The sequence below is a fragment of the Moschus berezovskii genome, chromosome 11, assembly GCF_049115385.1.
Source record: "Moschus berezovskii isolate FMDL1 chromosome 11, NW_MosBer_1.0, whole genome shotgun sequence".
Taxonomy (NCBI): domain Eukaryota; kingdom Metazoa; phylum Chordata; class Mammalia; order Artiodactyla; family Moschidae; genus Moschus; species Moschus berezovskii.
In genome coordinates, this window is record NC_142470.1 from 39,190,599 (window position 1) to 39,217,887 (window position 27,289).

The following is a 27,289-nucleotide window of genomic DNA, read 5'->3' on the forward strand; positions in this document are numbered from 1 at the left end:
ATCACTTTTGACGAATACCTGCTGCTGCTGCTGCTAAGTCGCTTCAGTCGTGTCTGACTCTGTGCGACCCCATAGACGGCAGCCCAGCAGGTTCCTCTGTCCCTGGGATTTTCCAGGAGCGGGTTGCCATTTCCTTCTCCAGTGCATGCATGCATGCTAAGTTACTTCAGTCTTGTCTGACTCTATGCGACCCTGTGGACAGCAGCCAACCAGGCTCCGTGTCCACAGGATTCTCCAGGCAAGAATACTGGAGTGGGTTGCCATTTTCTTCTCCTGACGAATACTTAGGTTGTTACTAATTTTCACCACATAAACGTTCCTGAAGCTAAGTTTTTATTTATATCCTTTACCATTTCCTTAAGATAACTTCTAGGAGATTATTTGCTAAATCAACAGATATATGTATGTAAGGCTTTATGGTACCTATTTCCAAATCACTTTGCAAGAATGCTAATCAAATTTTATTTCAATTAACAATAGATGAAAGTAATTTTCCCCTCATTTTCCCACCCAGGCCAGCTTAGAGGTTTTAGACAGAGGACACTATTTACTGGCCATTTTTATTACTTTTGGGATTTGTGGTGTTTGTGTCCTTTTTTTTTTTTTATTGTTCTGTGTTTGTTTTGTTCCTATTAATATGTAAGAGCGCTTCATGTGTCATACAGTGTAGGCAGTCCCACCAGTTTGTCATTTGTCCTATATAAGTATTATCTCATCTGACCCTCTCGACAGCCCTCGAAGGTTGCCATACCATCTGCATATCAGTTATGGTTGAGGTGACTGAGTACAGACTAGTCTCTTTCCCAGAGTCGCATAGCTAGTAAGTAGCAGAGTTAGGACAGTTGGTGTCCTAACATTTGGCTCTAGAACTTCCTCTGTCAGGTTTTCTGCCTCATAATAAGGCAAATTTAGTAATATTTTCCTAGAAAATCACCTATAGTTTCAAACATTTTTTAATAAGATGGAAGAGTACATTGAAATCTTTTGTAGTGTTTTCTTGGCATACATTAGTTTTATTGTATGCATTTCCTTTTCTCTTTTTCTTGGTAACTCTAACTAGAGATTTGCTGTTTTATTATCTTTCAAAGACAACTGTATAGAACTGTTTTTCTGTCTTCTAATTCTTTGACTGTTGCCATTATCTTTTTGATTACAGTTCCCTTTTTTAGGCTCACTGATTTCAAAAAGAATACATAGTAGATTTTTTAATTCTTAAAAAAAAAAAAAATTTAGAGTTTTTCTCTCAATATAAGAGAGATTTTCAACCAGCATGAGTGTGGGGAGGGAGACTGTAATCTCCAGGAAGACTTTTTCACACATAATTTATTACTCCCTTGTCTTCCTGCTCCAGTTGCCCACCCTACCCGACCTTTTGAGGATTACACTGTTATTGAGAGTGCTTTCTAATAGCTGTGTGTTTCCCTTGTAAGAAAAAACTCAAGTTTGAACTGTATCTCATAAGTCTTCATATGATGTTTTCAGTGTTAATATTTTGAAATAGGCACTGGAGTTATTTGGAAGGTGTACACTTCAAATATTAAATAATTAAAACTTTTTGAGTGTTATTTTTTATTTTTAGCTTTGTTGTCTGGTCTGTAGAATTTTTAAGTTTATTGGTATTTTGGTCTGGTTTAAAGTGCTCAAGGTTGGATATTTAGTTTGACTATACCAAATGTATAAAGCATTGGTCATTGTCCTTGAGATAAAACATCACAGTGATGACCAGTTATGGTGTGGGTAGGAAAAGAGGGTCATGGAATAGCCCTAGGAGAGTCGTCTTTGTTGCTGGATCCCAGCATTTAGTACAGTGCTTGGCTCAGTACAGTCTTGTTGAATGAAAGAAAGGAGTTGCTTTCTGCCAAAGGATAGGAGCTTGGATTTGTCAATGTTAATGACAAAGGTTCCTAATCATTTTCCATCCACTTCCAGTTTTAATGACTAATTCTAATTTATTATATATCTTATGTTTTGTTGTCTGTATAAACTGTCTTTTTTAAAGAGTTGTTTTTTGCTTTTATTTTTGTGTCTTCTCCCCTTTATGCTTACTTTGAAGACTGTAAATGGCAGTTTTTTAAAGGCCCAACAATTATTTGAGTAAAATTAGGGCACTAATAACAATGAACGTATGTTGAATACATGCTACACATTAAGCCCAGTAAGTGCTTTTATTCGCTTTATCTCCAGTGATCCCTCACAGCCCACAAGAGCCTGAGTGACCTGCCCAAGGTCCCAGGTAGAGAATGACAGAGTAGAGATTTGTACCTGAGCAGCCCAGCACAGTAGCTGTAGTCATAAACACATCTCAGAAATGTTATAAATCAATGACATTAAGCTTTGGCAGACATTACAGAACATCTTCTTTTCCCCTCAGTTTATGCAGCATTTTTCTATGAACATTTGGTATTTTCTCTGTGTTCATATTTGTAGTGTGAATGAAGAAGAATCTTCATTCTTTACAAATGAAAGAAAATTATATCTAAGTCCCAGAAATGAATATGTCCCCATCTGTATGAAGTGCAGGGTGGCAGTATTTTCTGGAAGGTTTCTAATCAAGCTCAGATGGTTCACTGATTTTAAACCTTCTAACCAACCAAGGGAGGAGCTAAGCAGGAAATGTGGCAATGAGTTGGGGAGGATGACACAAGGGTTGCCATTAACATTTTTATGGTAAAAGCTGCAAAAATGTTACTAAACTATGTCCATACATTAGAGGAGAAACGGGCAGATGATTAAAACTTGACCTTGTACCTCTTTTTTTAAAATAGTTTTTGGTTGATAAGTTATATACATTCATTTGCTAAAACCCCAAAGAAGCAAGATTAAGAAACTCATAACCCCACTCCAAGAGGAAAGCATTGCTAACATTTTACAGTATTTATGTTCATAGTTTTATTTCTGCATACATACATTTTTCAAAATGAGTTATGGTATATATATATTTTCATAATTTGTTATTTTTCTTTGAATATATTTCATTGTATCTCATTTTAATATATTTCAGAGACTTAAAAGCTGTGATTTTTACCCTTCTCTTCCTCCCTCCACCTTTAACGAAGCTTAGAAGCCCACTTTAGTTATAGTCTCAAAATGACAAAATTAGATTAGGAGAAGAGTAAGGAGTGGGTATGACTATAGTGGAATACAGGGAAGATTTTTGTTTGATAGAACAGTTGTGTATCATTGTTGTGGTACTTAGACTAATTTATACATAGAATCAAATTGCAAGGAACTATATATATACACAGACATACACAGAAATGAATACATGTGAAAACTTGTATAAATGGAATAGAGGTTAGTCAACAGAATTGCACCAGCGTCAATGATAATGAACTACGATTATGAGAACTCGCCACTGGGGGAAGCTGGTTCACAGGGTTCTATGTACTGCAACTTCCTCTGATTCTATAATTATTTGAAAATTACAACTTTTTTGCACATCTACTTTATAAAAGGCTAGATTAGATTTTAATTCAGAAACAAACTGATTATTAAAATGCAAGGTACACCATGGTAAAGTACGAACTAGGAGACCTGTGTTTTGATCATGGGTTTGCTGGTGGACCTCTGGTTAGTCTCTTAACTTCTGGGCTTCATTTTCTCTTCTGAAAAATAAGAAAATTGTGCTGGAAAATCCTGAGATCCCTTCAAGCTCTGGTATTCCTTAAGGTGTATAGATTTTTTGTAAATCTATAAGTTTGCCAAATACAGAGTGAATGCCAATAGCATGGTAGAGGTTGTCCAGAGGTTAGGGCTTGTCTACCTTGCAATAAGCAAGAAATCTGTTTCTGTTTCTCTGTTTGCCTAGCATTACATTAGACATTTGGTGGTAGAATAGGATTCAGTCCCTAAAGGACCTCATGAGGGAAATGGGTACAAAGGAAGTACCTATACACATATTCTAGATTACACAATACGAGTTTATTTACCTACCAAAATGTGTGATAGGGCTAGTAATTGCTGTAGGAATTCTAAAAGAGATCACTCTAGACTGCAGTATCTAAGGAAGAAGAGAAATTTCAGATGTACAGCTATCCTAGTTTTATCATTAACTGCATCTCAGACTGTGCTGCGGGGACCAGAGTGTATATCTCATACGTATTTGCTATTACATTGAATTATATCCACTCATTTCTTTTTATTCTGCCTTGAAATTTAGACTTACTTTATAATTTGAGTTGGGTTAATAGATGGTAAATACATCTAGATTTACTTGATGTTTTCTGCTTTTCTCTTTTTTCCCTGTCTCCTTGACCCTTCTTTCCCCTCCAACCAACTCCAGCTGAAAAAAGGAAGGGTGGGCAGACTGTGGATTCTAGCCTTCCTCTTCTAAGTGTATCTGATCCTTTCATTCCTCTTCAAGTACCTGATGCGCCAGGTAGGTAAATAAAACTGAAGTTAAGTTACGTCGCAGGGCCTCTTGAGAGTTCTGTTTTAAACACTGAGAAAAACCTTCAGTCCAAGACCTAATAATACGTACTGCTGTATCTTTTTACTGTGTCTCAATAAAAGGGACAAAATTCACTTGGAAGGCACTTATCCTTAGCAAAGACAGTAAATTCAGCTCAAATTATACCAAATTGTATTCCACATCGTATCAGTGTTAAGTTTCATATCCTTGACTGTGTTAATGGTAATGTAAAGAGCCTGTGTATTGCAAAGAACTTTTAGTCCAGTGTGATGATAGCAGTGTGTGTGGGGGGAACCTACAAGCACATGATGGAAGGAGTAAAATAGTAATAGTATAGTATACTGATTGGATTATGAGTGACTTCCTGTCCCTGTTTTGTTCTAATGTGCTTTTCTTTTTATAAGATAAAAATACATAATAAAAGTTGATAGGGAACGTGAGTCAGGAGACCTAGGTTCCACTACTTTCCACTGTCTGAACTTGACTTTTCATCATCAAGATAAGTAGTTCTCATCTCTCCTACAATCTGCCATGTACTGATTTTTAAGTAAGCAGTCTGAAAAAGTAAGAAACGGTTAGCATGGTCTGATTGAAACAGCTTTGAAACAGTGCTTGGATGCTTTCCAGTTGGAGTTCATGGTGCCAAAGATTTCTCTTTTCTCTCCTCCTCATCCTCTTAGGGGAAGAGGCGCACGATGTGAGGGACAGCAATTGCCCTTTCCTTCTTGATCAGTCCCTTTCAAAAAGCAAATAGATCCAGCCCCTTAGAAATAACTGGCTGTCATTTTGCCGTTGATCATTTTTCTTTTTCCTCATTCTTACTCGTGTCGATTTCTTGAACTGAAAGAATCTGCTTGGTTTTTTCTTCTCTCCCAAAATGTCAGAGGGATTTATTTGATTGATTGCTTCACAACTGGACGGGATTGTGATGTGGAAATCCTCTACTTACAAAACAGACCCACAGCTAGGGTACCAAGACAGTTTTTATTTCTTTGGACAGTTTGTTGACTCTTCTAAGAAGAAGCAGAATTTTGCCTTAATCAGGTAGTATTGTGTGTAATTGGCTGGACCTGGAGGTAGATCAAAAATACTTAAAATCATTAAGGAATGACTCAGGTAGGGTAGTTAAAGAAATGAGAAGAAAGGCGTCAAATAGAGGTCCTTTTCTCTGTTGCATCTTTCAGGTATGCCTGGCAGGGCCTAGACAGGCCAGTTTCAAGCAGATACCCCTTCAGGTTCATGCCTTGTTCTTACCCAGATAGCCCATGAGCTGCAGAAGCTGGAAGGGTGGCCTCTTGGCACAAGTCAGAGGATGAAAGCATAAATCATACATGTTACTCCTTTGAATTTTCAAATCACTGAGCAAAAAAATCCAGGCTTCTTACCACACCCACAAGGCCCTGAAGATTCTGGCCCTTGGCTGCCGCTCTGCCCTGAGCTCAGAGGATTCATCCCCTCAGTCTTTCCTTCAGTAAGCTGACCTGATTCCCACCCCAGGGCCTTTGCACTTTCTGGTACTCTGCCTGGAAAGGTTTTCCTTCTTGTCAGTCGACATTTGGGTCTTGAGCTTAAATGCTGTCTTCTCCGTGAGGCCCAGTGTGGTCCTGTGGGCACTGTCAGTCACGCTTCCTGGCTTTAATCTTCATAGTGCTTATCGTGACATTGTTTTTGCTTCTTCATTGCTTCTTGTTTGCTTGTTCAGTCCCCACCAGAACGTCAGGTCCTGAGGGAGGGACCTTGTCTGTCTTATTTGCCAGTGTACTGCCAGTGTCGGGAATACTGCTGGGCATAGCTGGCACTCACAGAGTATTTGCAGATCAGATGAATAAATTAAATAAAACCTGAGGCTGATAGGCTTTTGGCAGTCCCATTACTCTCCATTTCTGTCGCCAAACACCAAACCCCAGACTCCTAGCTCCATAGCCTTCCATGTGTGACTCTGCCAAGCCTGAGCCAGGCCTGCTACCCACTGTTTGAGGAGATATAAACAGCCCACAGCCCACATGTCAGGAAGCTGCCCAACCCCTGGATGAAAGTAGTCGCTAAGCTCAGCAGATCCTCAGTTCCCTCCTTTCATGCTGCTGTCTGGAATTTGGGCTGAGGATGGCATGTGACTGTTGTGTCTCTGAATATTTCATTTACTTCAATGCCCAGCCTGTGGCACATTCAGCATTCAGTTATAGCTCTTTATCCCCATAGCCTTCCGCAGCATCTCAAAATATTCCAGTGAGGAAAGGGCTGAGAATTTCGGGTCTCTGGTCCCGTGGCAGACTGCGGGTTTGTCTCCTGCCCCTCAAAGCAAGCAGTTGGTCACTCTCTCCACCCCATGGTGGACACCTGTCAGGTGTATTGGTTGGTTGGTTTTACACACGTGCTTTCCCCTCCCACACTCATCTGTCCTGGTGATGAGAGTCATGGAACCTCAGTCTCCTGACAACTGTGTCTTTTATGACTTAACATTTTACTTTATGCTCGTTAAATGTTTACACATATAATATCCTTTGAGCCTACAGATAATACAGGCGGGTGGGTGTGTTACGTAGTCTCTTGCCTTGTGAGTGAGGAAGGGAGGCCCTAATTCTGTGTGACTGAGTTCCTTGCTCTTTATTGGCCCACAGCCCAAGGCAGCTATTGGTCTCCTTTGCATCCATCCCAGATCAATCAGGCCTTTGACTAGAGAGCTCAACTTAAGGTTTAGGGAAATACAGGAACGTATTTGAACATGTAAGAGCTTGGTTCTAGCCACTTAGTAACTAGGTGGTTTTGGTCAAATCACTCCAACCATGTTCTTGCCTGAAAACTTCCATGGACAGGGGAGACTGGCAGGCTACTGTCCATGGGGTTGCAAAGAGTTAGACGTGACTGAGCGACTAACATTTCACATGACATAATGCCTCATGGTTCATCCATATTGTAGCATATGTCAGAATTTCCTTTCTTCTTAAGGCTGAATAATATTCTATTGTGTTTTGTTCATCCATCCGTCAGTTGACACATGGTTTGCTTCTGTTTTTTGGCTGTTTTTTGCTTCTGTTTTGGCTGTGAATAATGCTTTGGTGAACATGACTGTACAAATATCTCTTCAAAACTCGAGATTCTTTGGGGTATGTACCCGAAAATAGAATTACTAGAACGTATGGTAAATCTGTTTTTAGTCTGCTGAGGAACTGCCATACTGTTTTCCACAGTGACTATACGTCTTTACATTTCTGCCAGCAGTGCTCAGAGTTTGAGGAAAGGATTTTTATAGTGACCCCTTAATACTGAGCTTTCAACATCAGTGTTCCACAAGACTAAGCAAGAATGCATTAGTTGCCCCATGAGCGCTACTTCCTAGAATTAACAACTTAAAAAAAAATACTTCTTGGCTTATAGCCTTCTGTCTTCTTTTCGACAAGCAGGCAAGAGAAGCTGTATTTCCTTAGTGGTTTGTTGTTAAGATTGGCATTCTTCTCAGAGCTATTTGCTTGGCATCTTCCTTACTTCCTGCTGCTATCTTGTGATATTAAAAGGTCCGAAGTAGGTCAGAGTTGTGTCTTCACTCTGGAAAGTTTTTCTTCCCACAGATTCAATTCTCTAAAGTGGACTTGGAATAGGTCATGGAGATTGACTTTTGATTCCAGCGTGCAGGTGTCACAGACAGTTCAGTGCCTGGTTTCTCAGTGATAGGAGCTGTCTAGAGTGGCTGAATTCTGAAAACAGCATCTCTTGTTACAAGACTTCAGGGCTCACACCCCAAGTCAGACAAGACATACAATTTCCAAAGCCACAAAGCTGTAGCAGCCATATCATCTTTTTTGATGAGGCTTGCATCTGGCTCTTCTCTGTCTTAAGTTCAATCTGCTTTATTCCTCGTGGTCCTATTTCTGATTAGGGTTGGAATGGGCCCTGAGCAAGCCCTTAGTCTTACTAGCCTGTATAAATAGATATCTATCCTCATTTTTGAGATTTTAAGAGAGAAATTTTACAACTTGCAGTATTCCCTGGTCTCATGCCAGGACGTGGTTTTGATTATCTATCCTTAGACTGGTTTATGAAGAATTTATTACCCTTTTTGTGATATATGTTTTCAATAACTAAGCCTTGAGAGGAGAGGTATCTACATGTGAAATGGATGAATTCCTGCCTCCAACTCCAGCAGTTGCCTTCTCCTCTCCTCTCCTGGTCCCTGACACCATTTGACTTACTTTTAAGGAGAGGGGTGGTGCTCAGAGAAGACCCTTTCACTCCCTCCTTCATTTCAAAGTTCTAATAGTCCTCTCCTTCAAAAGCAGTCTTGGTTTCCACTGTCCAGGCTAACTAATTCTGCATCCATTTTTCTTCAGCAGTCTACCTTCTCGGTCTTTTAACTATGATTTCAGTGCTTTTCCAAGCACTTAATGTGACTCATATTTGAGAACCCTAGAGACTTGGGAAAGAACTGATTATAGTACTGAGAATGTGATGGGAAAATACCACCAATGGAAAAATATGAGCAGACAATTCATAAAAGACAAAGTATGAATTATCAGTGATATTTTTTTAAAGTTCACTATCATTTAATTGGTATATATAATATACCAATTATAAAGCAATGAGGTGCTGCAGCTTCTGCTATCAGTTTGGTAAAGATGGAAATAACCCAGTGCCTCAGGCTTGGTGAAGGGATCAGAAAATGGACACACTCTGATCCTACTCGTGGGAACATCATTATTAGTACAGCTCTCGGGGTGGACAGCGTGGTCTTTGAGTTTTTATTTCCTTATTGACTTAGCAGTTCCTTTCTAATACATTATCTCCATGAAGACATGAATATGCTTAAATATTCATTGAACAACCAGTTTATATAGGAAAAGAATGAAAGAGTAGTTGTTTAAAACTCAACAGTGGAGCTTCCCTGGTGATAACAGTGGTTAAGACTCTACCTTGCAATGCAAGAGACACTGGTTTGATCCCTGGTCAGGGAGAGCAACAAAGCTTGTGAGTACCAACTATTGAGCCTGTGCTCTAGAGCCCGGGAGCCACAACTGCTGAGGCCACGTGCCGCAACTACTGAAGCCCACATGTCCCAGAGCCTGTGCTCCGCATCAAAAGAAACTACTGCAATGAGAAGCCTGCGCATTGCAACTAGAGTAGTCCCTGCTTGCCGCAACTGGAAAAAAAGTCTGTGCAGCAACAAAGACTCTGGGCAGCCAAAAATAAATATATATCTTCCCAAAAAACACTTAACAGTTGTTATCTCTACAAGGGAAATTTGGGGGAGCTTTACTTTTATCCTATAGCTTATCTATATTTCCCAAATTTTATATAGTAAACAGATATTATTTTTACACTAAGGTAAAAAAAAATTGCAATTTGTTCTTTTTTCAAATGAGAAGCAAGCTTAGATATTCCCCCCAACCTCATACCCCTGTTCACCCTGCTGGGCGTGTCTGAGCTGAGTTTACACAATGAACAGCCCTCTGCATTGCCCAAAACCTGCCACCTTGGGGCCACTTGTTTTAGCTCCTGCCCACGTCACTGAAAATCCTTCCAGGTGTCCTTCTCTGCCGTCAGTACCAGTTCAGAGCTCCAGTGTCATCATTCAGCTATCTGTCTTCTAAGCAAGCAGTTCCTACTTTCTGATTTTCCCCTCACATTGTATGATTAAACTTTTAGAGGTTGATAGCATCTTTATCTTCATTTTATCAGTGGGAAGACTTAGATCCAGAGAGAGAGAGTGATTTGCCCAAACTGCCACACAAACTTTGTGCAGAACCCAAGTCCCCTGGTTCTTTTTTTTTTTTTTAACCTTTAATGTTATTCTTTTAAAAAAAATCAATTTATTTGTTTTAATTAGAGGATAATTACTTTATTGTGATGGTTTTTGCCATACATTGACATGAATTGGCCACAGGCATACTTGTGTCCTCTCCACCCTGAACCCCCCTCCCACCTCCCTCACCTGTTTTTCCTTTCTGCATGCTGCCTCCACCTCACATTATTCAAGGAATTCTGCTTATTCTATTCTCATACCAAGGCGTTTGAGAAACTTCTAGAATTTCACCCATTTTCACTGCTGTAATCTCACACCTCATCTAGTCCTGTTACTTAAAAGAGACATTAATCCTCTTTTATGTGCTAAGTATTTCAATTTATAAACACACACACACACACATTAATTTCTAATAAATATGCCCATTTAATCCTGACAACCTTTTACAGTAGTTCTCATCCTGTATTTACAGGTGAGAAAACTGATGCTTAGAAAAATGAGGTAACTAATGTAAACTCAGGCCCTTCGGCTCTTTCATGTTGCTTATTTATTTGAGAGGATTTTGCAGACCCCAGCTGAAAATGTACAGTATTGCAATCAGAGATTAAATAAATAACAACCTCCCCAAATCCAGGAATTTTCTCCCCTCTCCCTCCAGCACACATGTAGAATCTGAAGCCGGATCTGAAAATATCAGAGTCAGCCTAGGAACTGATAGAAAACTGAATCATTTTCTTCTATCCATAATTGTCCACTGCTTTTCGCATATACTGGAATAAGATGGAGTCATGGACTTTTGATCCTACCACAGAAGATATTGAAAACTCTTGTAAAATGTTTCTTAGGATTCAATCATTGCAAAATGCAATTTATGAATTATTTCTTGGTTTCACTGGTCTGTCACTTTGTGTAATTGAGAAATAGAGTGTGAACCTCTATGCATTTCAGGTATGAGCTGTCCCAGAATTTGGGTTTTGTTTTTGCTTCCAGGGAAGCCACTTCCCATTATTCAAGTAAAACTATAGAAGTCTTTGTTCATTAGATGGCAACCAGTCATACGCTGGTGTGGGGCTTGGTCATAATGTTTGAATCCTAAAGAACACTTCCCGCACAGTTTTCTAGATTCACCACCCTCTCCTCTACTCTTTCCTCTGTCGTAATACACACCCTCAGAGTGTTTTTATAAAAATGTGAGAGAGGCAATAATTTGTAAAATGAAGGATATCAAAACCAGACCTTGATACACTTGGGAGGCATCTAGGCTGTGGCTTAGAGACTGTTAGCCTCCTGTAGCCTTTCTTTTAATTTCTCTTATAATTTCTCATCCACTTCTCCATTTACAGTGACCAGAAATGACCGGTAACAGTTTTAAATTTATCTTCTAGGAGTCTGTACACTTTTATTTATGGCTGTGCTATGTCTTCACTGCTTTGTGCAGGCTTTTTCTCTAGTTGTGGAGAGTGGGGCCTACTCTCTAGTTGAAGTGCGTGGACTTCTCATGGCAGTGGCTTCTTTTGTTGCAGAGCATGGGCTGTAGGCGTGTAGGCTTCAATAGTTGCAGCACGAGGGCTCAGTAGTTGCAGAACACAGGCTTAGTTGCCCTGAAGCATGTGGGATCTTAGTTCCCTGATAGGGATTGAATCCATGTCCCCCGCAATTAGTAGGAGGATTCTTAACCATTGGACCACCAGGCAAATCCTGAGTCTGTACACTTTAAAGCAGTCGAAGCCTTAGTTAATCCAGAAGGATGAATCTCTATACGTAAAGATCTGGGTCTTAGTCCTAGCTAATTCTGTGACTTACTTGCTAGAAGATCTTAGGCAAGTGGCCTCACGTTTCTGAAGCTGTTTCCTCATCTGCAAATGAGAAGGCTAATTGGATAAGATCTGAAGTTCCTTCCAGTATTAACATATCTTTTATAACTTGACCATTGTGCATGAGACCATGTCTGTGAAAACCCCTTCTCTGGTTATGGAGCTAGGCAGACCCTTTATGCGGCATGGGGAGGAAAGTTTGAAGTCAAGTCCAGGCTCTGCCATGTCCAGTCTGTGACTTTGGACAGGTCACACATTCTCAAGGTCTCTGATGTCCATTCTTAACTGCATGAATATTCCCAAACCCAGGGGGTTTTGTGAATAATGAATGAGAATGTCTGGCATTGAACTCTGCAAATGCAGGCGACAACCTTTGTTATAATAGCACTGAGTAATGGACTGCCCACTCTCTCTGCAAGAGTGCTGGTAATGAAAGTAGCTGTTTGTGCACAGGCTGTGGCCTGGACTCTCACCTCTTGTTTTCTGCCTGGTTTTAACTCTGACCCCCACTTCTCCCTCCCTAGCTCCCATATTTGAATATTCTTAAGTAGCAGTGTGAGCAGCCTGTTACTTTGAGGTTTGGTCAATAAAGAAGCCTCCTTAAACATGGCCATTTAACTCACCCCCACCCCATTCTATCTCACTATAAACACACATATGCATGCATGTGCACACCTATTCTTTTACCCTCTCATGCTTTCTGCTAATGGATAATAAAAAATTATATTCTTGTTGAAGGACCTGCCTTTCTGGCATTGATCCTCTGTTCTCCTCACCTCTCCAGTGAAGCCAAAAGGCAGAGATGTGACAGAGGACGAGAGGGAACCGGAAACTGGGGATCAGAAATTAAGAATCTACCTTCCCTGCCTTCAGGGCTGTAAGAGAAGTGAAAGCAGAGTATTCTAGAAAGTTCCTACTGTGACAGAGTGTGGGGAAAGGCTTAGAGATGATGTTTGAGTGACTAATACGAAAAGGTTGGGGGGTAGGTGTCTGCATTTTACCGTAAGGAGATCCGTTTCAGAAACAGCCCCAGAGTCATACCCACTCACTGGACAGGCCAAGACAAACAGGCCTCCAATAAAAGACAAAACATGTGGGCTCTTTACCTTTTATCCAGCACTTCATAAGATTGCAAATATCTCAGTGCTAGAAGTGAAAGAAGCAGTTCACACTTTTTTTTTTTAAGTGAAAGGTCCTTGTTAGCGGGGATTAAAACCAAAGCCAGTGCTCAGAATAATGAAAAATTAGATTTTGGGGGAAAACCATCTTACTTTTGCCAGTATGCAGAAAATTGCCCAAGATACTTTAAACATCTTTTCTCACCATGTCATGTATAGTTCAAGAGTAATGCTGATATTACTACGTTCGTGTACTTGGTTAGAACCCTGAGTTTTGTCTTCTGCTGCTCAGAGGCTGCTTTCTTTCTTCCTTCCTTTCTTCCTTCAATACAAATTAGGTATCAATGAGAAATGTCGCTTAAATACCAATTAAATTGGTATCTAATTCCAGTATATCCGCATGTTATACTTTCCAAAGATGGTAAGTTGGTTTCACCTATAAAAATGGCTTTGCCTGCAGTGTTAATTGTACCAAAGCAAGTTATCTTGCCAAGACACTAAAATCCATTATTTTGTTTCATCTGTACAGTTATAGATCATCTCAATTACAGGTCACCTAAAATTTGGCTTCTGTCCCTCAGTGAATATCTGTTTCATCTTTCCTTATCTCAATTCCTAATAGCCTAGAAGAATACACATTAAGATATTATATACACGCAGTTGTCACTGCTTTTTCTTAGATGTCTTAGTTTTATTTTAACGGCAGTTTATTTCTGAGGTAGAAAAGACATTGTTGACAGGCCTTTACTTAGGCAAGGTTTAGAATCTGTGTGGTCTCAGTCTCTGTAAGTTAAAGGAAGTGTGAGCTCTTAATTCCTTTCTTTCTATAAGAGTCTGTGATTCATTATTTTGTGTCAAGTTAATGCTCTACTTTTAAAAGGTAGAGAGTTGTTGAAAGAGTTATCTGTAAAGAGTTGTCTTGGAAGGAAACTTAGTGTGCATGTTATCACACATTAAGTTATCAGGTGTGACAAATCTGGTGGCTTCTAATGTCCTTTTGTTCTTTAGCCAGAAGACATCAAAAGTAATCCACCTGCAGGCTTAAGTGAGTTTTATAAGATTTGACAGTTTAATAATGAGTATTGGGAGTGTCACAAGCTGTCAGTTGGCGGACAGTAAATGATTGTTGAAGTTAAACCTAGGTGTGGTTTCATTGCTTCTCTTGATGAGTTATAAACCATTTCTAAGTGCAAGTTCAAAAAAAGGGGGAGGGATTCAAAACTAAGCTCAGAAAGAGGTATGAACGCACAAAAACTCATATGTGTATATTTATGGCAGCTTTAATAGTAGTAGTGTTAGTCGCTCAGTCGTGTCCGACTCTTTACGACCCCACAGACTGTAGCCCGCCAGGCTCCTCTGTCAATGGGATTCTCTAGGCAAGAATACTGGAGAGGATTGCCATTCCCTTCTCCAGGGGATCTTCCTGACCCAGGGATCAAATCTGAGTCTCCTGCACTGAAGGCAGATTCTTTACTGTCTGAGCTACAGGGATCCCTATGGAAGCTTTATTTTTAATAACTAAAAGCTGGAAGTAACCAAAAATCCATCAGCTGATGAATGAATCAACAAAATGAAGTGCATTCATACAGTGAAACTCAGCAGTAAAACAAACTGCTGATGTGTACCACACCGTGGAAGGATCTCAAGTGCATCATGCCAATGAAGGACATCAGAAAAGACTACACACTATGTAGGTAACGGTAGAAAAAGCAAAGCGACAAGGACAGAACACAGATCAGTTGTTGCCAGGGCCTGGGGGTCAGAGGAAGGCATTGACCAGAGAGGGGCACACAGGTCCTTTTTGGGGTGATGGAAACCTTCTGCTTTGTTATTTCAGTGGTGCTTGTGTGTACATTTGTCAAAATTCATCAAATTGTACTCTTAAAATTGGTAACTTGTGTTCTTATTCAGTGTAAATTATAATGCAGATTTAAAAACAAACTAGTTCATTTGGGAAAATAATCATTTTTAAACTTTGAGAGCCTGTTTTTAACAAGGTACTAGCAGTATTTGTTTTTATGCTGAACCTGTATAAAATTTTGACCCCTCAAATGTTTGCGTGGGATATGGTAAATGATTGGCTTACTTGAATATCTCATTGCAGTTTTGCTTTCTCTTTACTTCTCTGCCCAACCTAGAAAAACTAATTGAGGGACTCAAATCTCCTGACACTTCTCTTCTGCTCCCTGACCTCTTGCCTATGACAGATCCTTTTGGTAGCACTTCTGATGCTGTAATTGGTAAAGTCATTCTCTCTGTGTCTTCTCTTGTGCATGATATGTGTGTCTGTTTCAAGAATGGCAACCCACTGGTTAATAGTTCCCTACTGAATAACCCTGCAGAGGAGTAGAAATGCCAAAAAGCCTCCTGGTGTTGAAGCATTGTCTTGTGCTGACCCAGAGCCAGGACTAGTTAATTTCCTTTGTTATCACTCCAAAGGAGTGTTTTCTCTGCCTCCCAGCAGCAGAAGGCAGTGCTGTTATTTATGCCTTTCTTGAAACACTGAGATTTCTAGAGTGAATTTCTTATGAATGAAGGGGAATGCGGGAAAATTAATATTTCATTACAAAAGCTTTGTGAAAGAAGTTGGTTTTGAGGTGGTCTTTACCTGTAGCTGATTCCTCTTTAGAAGGCCTCCTTATGTGCCACTTGTCAATAACTGAGAAAACATATGCCCCATGGTGAAGCACCAGGAGTAGAATCTTGATCTGGAAGCTTGATCTGCTTGCTTTTACATTTTCTTGTGCTCCAACCACAAGGCAGGCAAGACCCATAAAATATCTGGAGTCCCTGTACTATGGGGGCACGAAGTCCTAGAACTCAGAAATGCCATGACCCTTCAGAGAGATGGGCCTCCAGCTGGGGGATGTAGCATGGTAAAGAGTACCTCCAGCTACATCATGGCATGGGATTCAAGTTTCCTTTGCAAGACACAGAACGTGTTTGCCCCTAAGTTTATCCCTTAAGAAAAGCACAATTCCCGGAAGACATTATAATGTGCCTTCAGCCTATGTCTTCTGACATGTAAGAGATCTGCTTGGGTGGCTCCCGTTCTGCATTTATTTATAAAAACTGAGAACCCACAGTGGTTAACCACAGTAGTGCCTGCTTGGTCAGGGAAGCCCAGACACTCAAATCAACGAAAAGAAAGCATCTTAACGTGCTTTCCATCTTGCCTGAGATGGGCATTTTAGAGAAGTGCAGAAGAAAGCCTTTGCAGAATTGTCCCAAGAACCTTCGATTCCCTTTTCCTCACCCTTTCCTCTCCTTTCTTAATGCTCTGTCACAAAAGAAAAAGCTGACGTTGCTGTTGAGAGTCTGATACCAGGACTGGAGCCCCCAGTGCCTCAGCGCCTCCCATCTCAGACGGAATCTGTGACCTCGAACCGCACAGGTCAGTCAGGAGTCTCTACAGCTGCAGGGACTGGTCAGTGCCAGCAGCGCTGAGTCAGACATTCCACCTGCAGCCAGTGGTCCTGGGCTTATTTATTTCTCAGCCCGGTTAGTTCCTCCCACAATGATGCTCTGCATCATTATAGCTCCAGCTTCTAGATGTTGAGGGATGTGTTTCCTCAGTAAAGAGTGGAGCACTTTTTCAGGCCATGTTCTCTATAGAGTGATTCCTAAGCTTTCTTTGGTTTCAGTCTTAAGAATTTTTTCACTGGTGCAGGTTCCCTCTACTTTCTTAATGAAAGAACTGTGCTGTCAGGATACCCTTAACTCCTCCAGGGTGCTGAGCAGTCTTTCTCTCAACAGTATCTGTCGTGTCCATGGGAACTCATGCTGTGTATGTTAACATTCTGTTCCCAGCCCAGAGCTTTGATCATATCTAGATGATTTGTTATTAAATTGTAGGCAAAATTGAAATCTTCCCTAGTTTTGTCATTGCTTTTAACCCAATTTCAAAGTTTGCTCTTAGTAGAATTCCTTAACTACAGGTCCTTAAATAGAGATTTGATAACCTTCATTTTGTTGAGTCCATAATTACCTTGATAAAAATGTCCACTTTGCCAACTTGGAATACAAACAATTAGAAGTCTGGAAAATATGAGAATAAACTCAACCAGGTTAAAAAAGAATTAAGATAGGAGACAATATAGTTCTTTTTCTTGTGCTTACTTGGCTGTTTTCTCCTAGAAAACTTTTGCCAAAAACAATTCATATGTTTAGATACTTGGAACCCTGAATTTTATCTTTCCTCTGTTCCTTAACTAAAAGCAAAGTCATGTGCTCAGAGGAGCAATTCAAATTTAAAGAGTACTAATAAGAGAGAAGATAATTCTGTTTTGAATGGGCATCGGGTTGAGTTCTAGAAGGTGCTGTCTAATCATGGCATATTCTGCTAATAATAAGCCAGGGACAACCCACTTCTTGTCAGCTTGGATACCTCATCCTATAATAAACGTTTTCAATGAACTTTTAGGGAAGATTTAAGTGAAACTCTTTAGCTGCAAAGTCCTTTTTCCCAAACAGCATTTGCTGAGAATTGAGTTGCCAAAGTTTTATTTGGCATCCAAACCATTTACTTGCTTAACCAGTAACCTTCAAGCAAAAAATTCTTCCATATTTATATATTACTGTTAAGAGAAATTTAGAAATACATGTTTCTATAGATGAAAATCCAGAGTGCTTAATGTGTTTCTTTTGGTTTTCTTGGCTCATATGTATAATATAAATGCAATGACTCAAAAGCTAAGACCTAACTTGTGATATTGTTGTATGTGCCATTTAATGCCGTCACTGACCTGGGATGCTGTTAATCTGGACTCAGATTCTCTCACCGGGGAAGATTCCCTGATTGATTGCTCTCTGCTTTCTAACCCCACTACTGACCTTCTGGAAGAGTTTGCCCCCATAGCCATCTCTGCTCCGGCCCATAAAGGTAAACACTTTCCTCTTCTCGAGCCCACATGTGTCCTTAGAGGAGAAGAGAATTTCCCGTAACAAAAGTCTTTGCTAGTGAAGTTTTCTAACCACCTCCTTGAGTGGAAAACTCGAGTTTGTACTCTTAGCCCCTGTGTTAAATTTCCTTTCACTAAGAATATTTAATCAGGCTGGGATGGCAGATTGTGGAGGCATGGCTTTCTCACAGTCACTTCTAATGCAGATATCCCATGCTTTTTCATAAAGACACAACTACATGCCTTTGTAGTCAGCTCAGGGAGATGACTGACTGTCCACGAACTGACTCTGATTAGATACTGGGTGGCCTTAGAACTTAAAACTGTTTCATTAAATCGTATTTCAAGTTTTTTGGTAGTGATTACTATAATAAAGAAAAAATTACTGTTCCTCAAAAGTCAGTCCTCAAAGATTGAACTCAGAAAAGGTTTGAATTTTAGTTAACCTTGGAGTCATGATTAATTACTAGACTTCTCTTTCTAGTCTACTATTTTTATTTCTTTGTCTTGTGTTAATACTGGTTTGAACTTCTGCTGGACAGAACAATAGCTTGAATTGAGTTCAGTTTATTGAGTGGTTTGTGAGTGGCAGACACGGAACATGGGCATTCAGTAAACTTCTTTCTGGGCTCAGACAGTGAAAGTGGTTTTCTGGAAGGAGCAAATACATATAAAAGGAACAGCTGTTCAGTCCTTTCTGAAGGAAATGTAGGAAGGAAGCCTCCCTGATATGACTGAAAAATAGTTAGCTTTTAGTTTGCGATGGTGATAGCTGAGTTTTTGTTTTTATCCTTGATAGCATTAAAATGACTGTGTTTTTATAGAACGTGTAGTGACAAGTTTTGTATTTAGCCAATTATGTCTGACAGGAGTGTGTCAGCTGTGATGCGTAATTACAGAGAAGCATCACTTGCAAAATTGGTGGTCGGCTAGCCCTTCTTTGTTGAATGGAGAAGAATTTCTAGCAGACTTCTGCATTAAACCTCAGTGCATGCGATCTTGTGCCCCACTCTTCCTGGGACATCAGAGTTTGAAAGTCTGTTTACCCAATCACAGGGCAGTGTGCCCTTTCAGAAGTATTTTGTTTTTTCTATGTGTGGCAGGCTGTGGTCCACAGGATCGCAAAGAGTCGGACACAACTGAAGTGACTTAGCACTAGCACATACAGTGATTACTTCTTAAAGGGCAACTAATTATCTCCCTGCTACCTCTGGTTTTGAGTTTTTCTAATGTTGTTAGTCCAGCTTCTGTTAGCTCAATGAAGAAGATAAATGACTAACTCCTGTGCCTTTATGAATTACTGATGTTGAAGAGATCTCACAATAACTGTATTTAATGACCATATAAAGGTAGGGAGAATGCTTCTGTAACCCTTCTCCCTTCTCATTTATAAAAGTCTTAACATGGCTAGCTCTAAAGCATTTCTTTTCTATTTCCTCAAGTTTTCCAGCTTTACTACTTTTATTTCAACTCAGGAGGACAAGCATTTTCTTTAAAAGCAACAGTGATTGTGCAATTGCCTCTAATGTATTCTCTCATTTGCTGATCTCTGCCTCTGTTGTTTCTGCTTGTGTACTTGCATTCTGTATTAAGCTGCGGAAGATAGTAATCTCATCTCAGGTTTTGATGTCCCTGAGGGCTCGGACAAGGTGGCAGAAGATGAGTTTGACCCTATTCCTGTATTGATAACCAAAAACCCACAAGGTAAGAAAGAGAGGCTGGGGAAAAGAAAAGAGCTTGCTATCAGCTCTCTTCAAAATAGTAATGTACCTAATGTAGAAAGAGGGGAAAGCATTAACATTTAATGAAAGAAATTGGGGGTAATAACAATCATTGTGTGCTGGACCAGTATAAATAGATGGAAGTACACATAAAGATACTCATATAGGTATCTTAAAGCATGACTGTGGTTATTTATTTAGAGAGAAGGAAAATATTTAATAGTTTGACTAACAGCTGGTTTTTACAAAGTATCAAGCTAAAAATAGTGATCTTCAGTAAATGGAAAGCTGAAGATCTATATCAAAAAATGAACTGAACATTTTTTTATCATAATTAGAACAATCTGTGATAAATACTCTTCCCAAAGAGATTAATAATGGTGCTTTGACATCATTTTGCATCATTTAGACATTTGTGGAGTATCCTTTTTTTCTCTTTGTTATTTGAACATGCCATAAAGTACTGAATTGCCATAAGACCATCTATGTATTCTTAAAGCATGTTTTTATTGCAGTAGTCTTAATAACTACTTCCTCCCCAAATCAAAAATTACTGATTTTTGCTTTATCAGGAAAGTGAGTTGATATTATCTGGAAATTATGTCCAGCCAGCATTTCTCAGGCAAAATAGATACTCATTTGAAAATAGCATGCTCTTTGTAAGATCTCCTGCCTACAGTGTGGTGTGCACACAGTGCCTGAACTTTTGGTGGGAGGTGGTAGATAACTAATTTATATGTTTAAAAATTAACATGTAAGAGTTTTCAAAATGTAAATTGTTGCTTCTCTGGGACTTTTTTGTTTTGGTTTGGTTTTTTTCTCCTTTGTTTATTCTGCACATCTAAATCTTAACCCTCTGTGTTTTGTACTGAATTCCTATCTCTCCACTTCCAGGTGGGCACTCTAGAAACAGCAGTGGGAGCTCTGAGTCCAGTCTTCCCAACCTAGCCAGGTCTTTGCTGCTGGTGGATCAGCTCATAGACCTGTAGCCGTGACCCAGTAGCAGATGCAGTTCTGTAACCTTCATACCATAATACACGTTTTCATTACGGAGTTATAAGAAAATGATTTTTTTTTTTAATCTGCAAATAAGGGGCCCTCTAGCCCTGATCTTCTATCCCTTGCCTTCTCCCGTAGAAATGATAAGGAAAGAAAATCACTTTGGCCCTCCAGATACTCTTTGGCCAGTTCCTCCCTGTTAGTTTGCTGTGTTTTCTCATTACCCTTCTTCAATAGCATTATCTTACATCAAGCGCTAGATGCCATGAGCTTTACCTCTGCTGGAATTGACTCCACCACAAGCTTCACTGTAACTGAAACTAGTGAATTGACACCTTTGTCTCATTCTTGCTAGGAATGGCCTCCCAAATCGATCCTCCCAACCCCATCTCCTCTGGCCAGATGCTGATGAATGTGTTTCTCTGTTTTTGCTTTTCTATCCTGCTGCATTATCCTGAGGACATGGCTTCTTCAGTTGGTCTTGACTCTAGGCAGTAACCTAGAGATGGGTGTGTGGTTTAAGAGAGGGTAAAACTGACTTAAGGTTTATGTCCGGAAAGAGAAATTGAGCCCAACTCTAGCCAACCACCTCTGACCTTGTTTGATCATAGACTTAGCCAAGAGATTTTACACCCCATGCAACCTGCCCAGCATCCTTCCAGCATTCTGGCTTCCACTGAACCGTGATTTCTCAGATCTGGAGACGTGACCGCAAGTACTTGAGATCCTTGGATAAAATGTGTACATTATATAAATTCCAAGTATTTCCATTCCTTTTAGTGTTTAACTATCCCAAGCCGGGGTCTCAGAATTAGACCAAAACAAGACAATATGGTAATATGATACCTTTTATTAGAAGACTTTTCATTGGGGGGTGGATGAGGGAAGGGAAGGAATTGTAGCAGAAACAGATGTATTTTTCTTGTGATTTTTATTTTGAATCAAATATTGTAAATTGTGTATAAATGAAGACACTGAATAGTTCTGTTTCCACTTGGCGTTTCAAGTCCGATATCAGGTGTCTGTACAGGGTTTTGATCTCTTTCCCTTGTATAACTAACTACATGGCAACCCTACAGTGTAACATATGGAATCATTTTGAATAGACTTGTGTGTTGCTATAAGCTTTCAGCAGGTCCTCTGTCTTTGTAGAATAAGCATGTTGTTTATTTTCAGATAATCAGAAATAAGTATGCAGACACACTAGGCACAATTTGACTCTGGCTACTTACCTTTCTTTCTCTCTGATGTTTGAACTGAAGGATACAGCTAGTGAAATACGTTCAGTTGGTTTTCCTTGGCCTCTTAGATTAAAAAGCAAAACAAAGCAGTTTCTCACTAACCTTAGAATATTGTTCATAAAATAAATAAAGGCCCCTGCACTGATGTGACAACATGCCTCATGGTCACCCTCTGTACATGTCCTTCCTCACTAAAGTATACTTTTTTCCTTACATGCAAAGCAGTTTTATAAAATCACCCTTTGAAAAGAAGTGGGCACAGAGAACCCCATTTGGTTCTCTTCCTAGAGTGCCATTTCCACGGTCAAAAGGGAACCTCTTAGCTGATCAGATTTGTACCAGTAAAATTCCAGGTCCATTTGCTTGTTTCCCTGTCTGGTACTTTTGTTTCTGGTTCCTTATGTTTGCACTTTAGGGGGAAAAAAAGAAAGCTGAACAGCAACAACAGCCTGCAACACACTGTACTTTAGAGGTCAAGCTTTGACCCCAGAGGTCAGGCTTCAAAAGCCAGAACTTTTCAGTTTTTCTTCTGACTTTAAGTACTTCTGTGCCAGCTGAAACTAGATGTATGACGTACAGACCTCTGTTAGGATAATGAATCATTCCCAGAATTGAGGGAGGTACCACCTTCCTACTGAAAGTTAAAAAAGATATTCTTGAAAAGCTCTCCTTGATTGGACAGTGAAAATGGGACTTGGTTTGCCCTTTTATGGACAGGATTATTACTGAAGATCAAAATGGTGTTCTTTTTCCCAGACATAGAATATGTAAACTAATGAAGGAGTTTGTTTATTTTTAAAGAAGAATAATGTTTTATGCCTATGTTTTCCAATCTGATTTTTTCCCATACATACATGTTAGAAATACAGTGAAATATCTAGCTTCCCAATGTAATTGAAGCCGCGAAGAGTACAGTTTAGAAATTAGCTGTCTCTCAATTGTCCTTTTCATGTATTACCCCTAATTACATTGAGATATATTATCTAGTCATCTGGCTCAATAAAGCTTAATAGAGAATGCAAGTGAACAGACTAGAAACCGGAGAGACTGGGTGGAGGAAGGAAGCCTGAGGGGGATTAATGACATGAAATTATCTTGAGTTTGTTCTTTAGGAATAAGGCTTCAAAGGATAGAACTATTTTTCTGTTAAAGAAAACATGTGAGTGACTCAATAAATGGGGCCTCCTTTAGTTTATAGCACCATCCCTGAGCTAAAAGGGTTTATTTGAGATGAGCATAGTGTGTTAATAATTGATAGAACTTTGAAACTGTAGACTGAGCTACAAGAGGGACCTTAGAGATTATTCTAGTTCATCCACTTCATTTCATAGATGTGGGTGGTGGGAGAAGAGATCCGGGCAGGAGAGGCCCCCTGGGAGCTCCTCCTGCCCTTTGTCAGTCCCTGGCCCAAGTGGCCTTCAGCAGGATTTTCACTTCTTAGAACTGCTGCTCCTTACTACACTGATGACTTTGGACCAGATGGTTTTTAAGATTATAGAATTCTAGGGTTCTCAGTGTTTATTATGATGCTTTAGGAGGACTATGAAGGATTTAGATAATCCTGATGTCCTTCCGTTATCTTCCGTAGCTCTTATTATTACTATAGTAGTATTTATATTTTAGAGAATTACAATAGGTTTTCACTAACCTGGGTTGCTCTCTTGGTTATCTGAAGAGACCCCTAAGTCATCACAGAATGTTGGACATAGATTTTCCTTTTTTTAATATTACACACATCCATCTACCTATTCCAACAGCATCAGATTTCAATTATTGTTAACTGTGTAATCAAGGATCTGCTATTTTAAAATGGACAAATACTGTAAGCATATGTTTCTGATTTGCTTTTATTCCAACTGTGCAAAATAGTAACTAAACCAGAAAATATCACAAATTGGATTTTTTTTTCTCCCTTTACAGCATTCAGATAACTAGATCACCAAATTCAAGTCCCAGTGAAAACACAGACCTCAGAGGAGATAAGGTTTAAATGGACACTTGTGAATATGATTATAGTTAGTGATTTCTTTAGCAAACATATCAGAATTGTGACATCTAATTGAGTGTTCCCTTCAAAGGCATCTAGTTTTACTTGGCAAAATAATACTTATTTTAATGATTCTGCCACCATTTATGTTAAAAATATAAGAAAATCAGTTGTATTATTGTCGAATTAGTATCTCTTTCAGCATCTGAACCTGTGCTCTTTCTCTTTTTCCACCACTCTTGGTACTAAGTAACATTTGATATTTCCAAAAAAGCAAAACCACTCCCCTACACTGAAGAGTGGTTACAATGGAAGATAGAAGAATAATCCACTGAAAATTCCCAGAGAAGACCTTATAATGGACTGTGACAGCAATCAGTCTTAATTTCTTTAATATTCTGAATAAAGGAACTTGTGTGATTTTGCCTGTCTTTAGTATGGCTTAGAAAATTGAAAAATACAGGTTTTATAATACTTCTGAAAGAGGTTTTCATTTTATTTAATGTCATTGGATACTGAACTTGCCTCTTTCCCAAGTAAGAATTATGGAACTTGGATTGCTAATAATTATAGGGGAACAAACCCAGGAAAGAACTTGTTTTTCTCAAGATGAACTATTAGTTTTGTTTCTAATCTTTTTGGGGAGCTCCCCTGACAAATACATGATTCAAACCAACACAGCTTTTCCCCCAGGTCAGGAACAGTTCTACCTTGAGCAGTGCTGGGGGAAGGAGGGGCCTTTGGGGTTGACCGCAGCCCAGCGGTATGGAAGCCTAAGTGAGCTAACAAGATATACCCTGTAGATACCTTGGGCCAAAACAAAGTCTCCCATGCTGATGTTTATCTGTAGTTCCAGGAGTCTTTAACTTTCTCAGTCTATAAGATTCAGAATTCTGTAGCCATGCACTTAAAGCTTGGAGATAAAAATGACAGGATTGCCCCCAAAGTATTGAATTCAGCTAATCAGAGGCTGTCAGATAGAGAAATTGTTAGATGGATATTTAACATGGTACCTTTACTGAGACACTCCAGATATTACAAAGCTATCTTTTACTCCTCTCAAGAGACTGTAGTTTTACCAACACAAAGTTAGCCTTTTCCTTTTCCCCACTAGTAATTGTCCTGGAGCTGGATGTGCTTGGATTTCTTGAGTCAGAATGAATCCCAGATGGCCTCCATTTCAAGTAACTGTAACATGATACTATTTTGTTTCTCTTGGGTTTCCTTTCATGATGATCAGGGAGAGAGGTTCTGGGTCAGAGCTGATCTATGCAGAATTACCAAGTGCTGGTGTTGCTAGAATGGAAGGTGTCTCCTTGGTCCCACTCTGATGTAGTGGCCTAGTTCACTCTTTCCCTGGGAGTCTCCTCTGCCCTGTTGCACACCCCCCTCGTCAAGTGTATGTGTTTTACCATAGACCTTTTTTTCCTGTCCTCCCCAAGAAGACAAAGCAAACAGAGGTACACGAAGCTATCTTATACAGTAAAAAATGTGAAATTTGAACATTGCTACGCAAGTATTGTATAAAAAAAAAGTCTGTAAACAAATTTCTTATGTAAACATACAGAAAAATAAAGACTTTTATCTGTTCAATGGGGAGCATGATGTTCAGAGCTATAAATAACCTACAATAGCTGCTCTTTTCCTGATCTGAAAACCCACTTTCACAAAAAGGATTTAAACACCTTGTTGAGTGACAATAAGCACCTGTGCATGAGTACCGTGCAGACACATCTGAGAGACGTGCCGAGGACGTTTTAATGAGTCCTGGCTACCCTGGCTTCACCTGCGGTCATGGAGATGAAAACCCCTGTGAGCCTGCATTTGATACGACCAGACGTAGAGTTTAAAAGGGAGCACATATTTGCAGCTGCCCTACTTGAATTTAATCTTTGATCACCCAGGCCAATTTAATTAAACATTTTGTGTTGGCAACAGCAGTTTTATGCCCAAGGAGAAATCTCTCTCATTTAATTGCTCCATTGGCTCGAGAGACACAGCATCGCTAGCCAGTGTTGGCTTCCAGGCATGGGTTTGAGTGCATCTCCACAGCATATGGTAGAACCAAATGCTTGATCTTGTTATCTAAGCAAAAGGTCATGAAAATTATGCGTTTGAAGTGCATCTCCTGATTCCCTGATTCAGCTCTGAAAGAGTGTGGATTTCATTTGGTGCTGCATTTCTAAAGTTCTTGTGAAGGGATGTATTTTGCTTTCTATTTGCTAACTAACTGAATGAGAAGGTTTTCCAATACTCTCAAGTCTTCATTTCCAGTTTGGGGCAAGAAGTATGTCTTTGGTGCTTCTTCTAATTGTTATTTCACTTTATAGTATGGGAGAAAGTGAAATTCTGGTCACCTATGATATATGGCACTCAGGAAGATCCAGCCTGAAATTGCAGTCTTCAGATTTCGATTTTTCTTTTTTAAGGGAACACTGGCCTTCACTGTGTCCATCAGATAAAGTTTCCAGGGGTAACCTGTTCTAAATCATTCCACACTTTGAGTTGGTTGGGAAATTAAGAGGGAATTGATGAGAGTCTTTGCAGAATCATCAGATACTTGTGGGTATGCCTTTCCTTCAAAGCATATAAGCTCTTTACTGAAATTGATGTAGTTTGGAGCCTCAAAATAGACTAAAGTGGAGTTTTTCCTAGTGGAAGTGTTGGAACAGTGTGCTTGACCTTAACCTCTCACAAAGCCCTACATCAAAGCAAGAAAAAAGTGTTTTTTGACTTCTTGCTTAATTTAATGTGCTAAACCAAAAAAGAGAGAGAGAGACATGAGTTAATTTGAGAGAATTAGAACAAAATGCCCCACCTTAAACTTCATGATAAGGAAGATCCTTGTGCTTGATAAGGGAGACCCTGACCTTGTGAGGTCAGGTCCTGGGGTTTAGCCCAGCCACCCCGCCCCATCACCCCACACCCCAAGAACAACCGGCTGGCTTTTTGAGTTTTATGGTCACAGGGCATCTGCTATGCATAGCCATTGGTTTACAAAGGAAATGGGCCAAGACACTGAGGTTAAATTAGTGTAAATCTTGCATCGCTCACAGGCAGACGGCTTCCAACATGTTTTTCTGACAGTACAAGGCTATCTTCACATATAAGGACTGTTCACCCTGAAAACACATGCTTTCCCTTCCTACAATAACACATTCATATTAAGGGGGAAAAAAATGAAACCCTCTAACTGCCGACAAGGTTTAATGCCTGTCTTCTGCTCACAGTTATTTAGAATTCCTCCTTCTCCTGACTGCTTGTTTCTTGTGCTGCCACCACCAAAATTCCCTGCGGGGATGTGGATGTCTGCTACACCCGCTGCGTGTCTCTAGTCTCCAGAATGCCGGGCTTGAAGAGCTG

The 27,289-nt window shown here is 39.8% G+C and overlaps 1 protein-coding gene across 9 annotated transcripts in view; it reads left to right on the forward strand.

Moving 5' to 3' along the window:
• Positions 1–27,289, forward strand: part of AAK1 (AP2 associated kinase 1) — a 174,691-nt gene that overhangs the window by 134,473 nt on the left and 12,929 nt on the right. For 2 of the 9 annotated variants that reach the window (XM_055400384.2, XM_055400385.2), the window contains exons 17-21: positions 4,283–4,378; positions 15,216–15,317; positions 16,370–16,471; positions 17,849–17,959; positions 19,572–19,682. The exons of 3 other annotated variants lie outside the window; for them this stretch is intronic. In XM_055400384.2, the coding sequence (XP_055256359.1) occupies positions 4,283–4,378; positions 15,216–15,317; positions 16,370–16,471; positions 17,849–17,959; positions 19,572–19,682 (522 nt within the window). The remainder of the gene's footprint in view (positions 1–4,282; positions 4,379–15,215; positions 15,318–16,369; positions 16,472–17,848; positions 17,960–19,571; positions 19,683–27,289) is intronic. 4 more of the 9 variants (XM_055400387.2, XM_088841283.1, XM_055400388.2 and 1 more) reach the window with 3 other exon arrangements.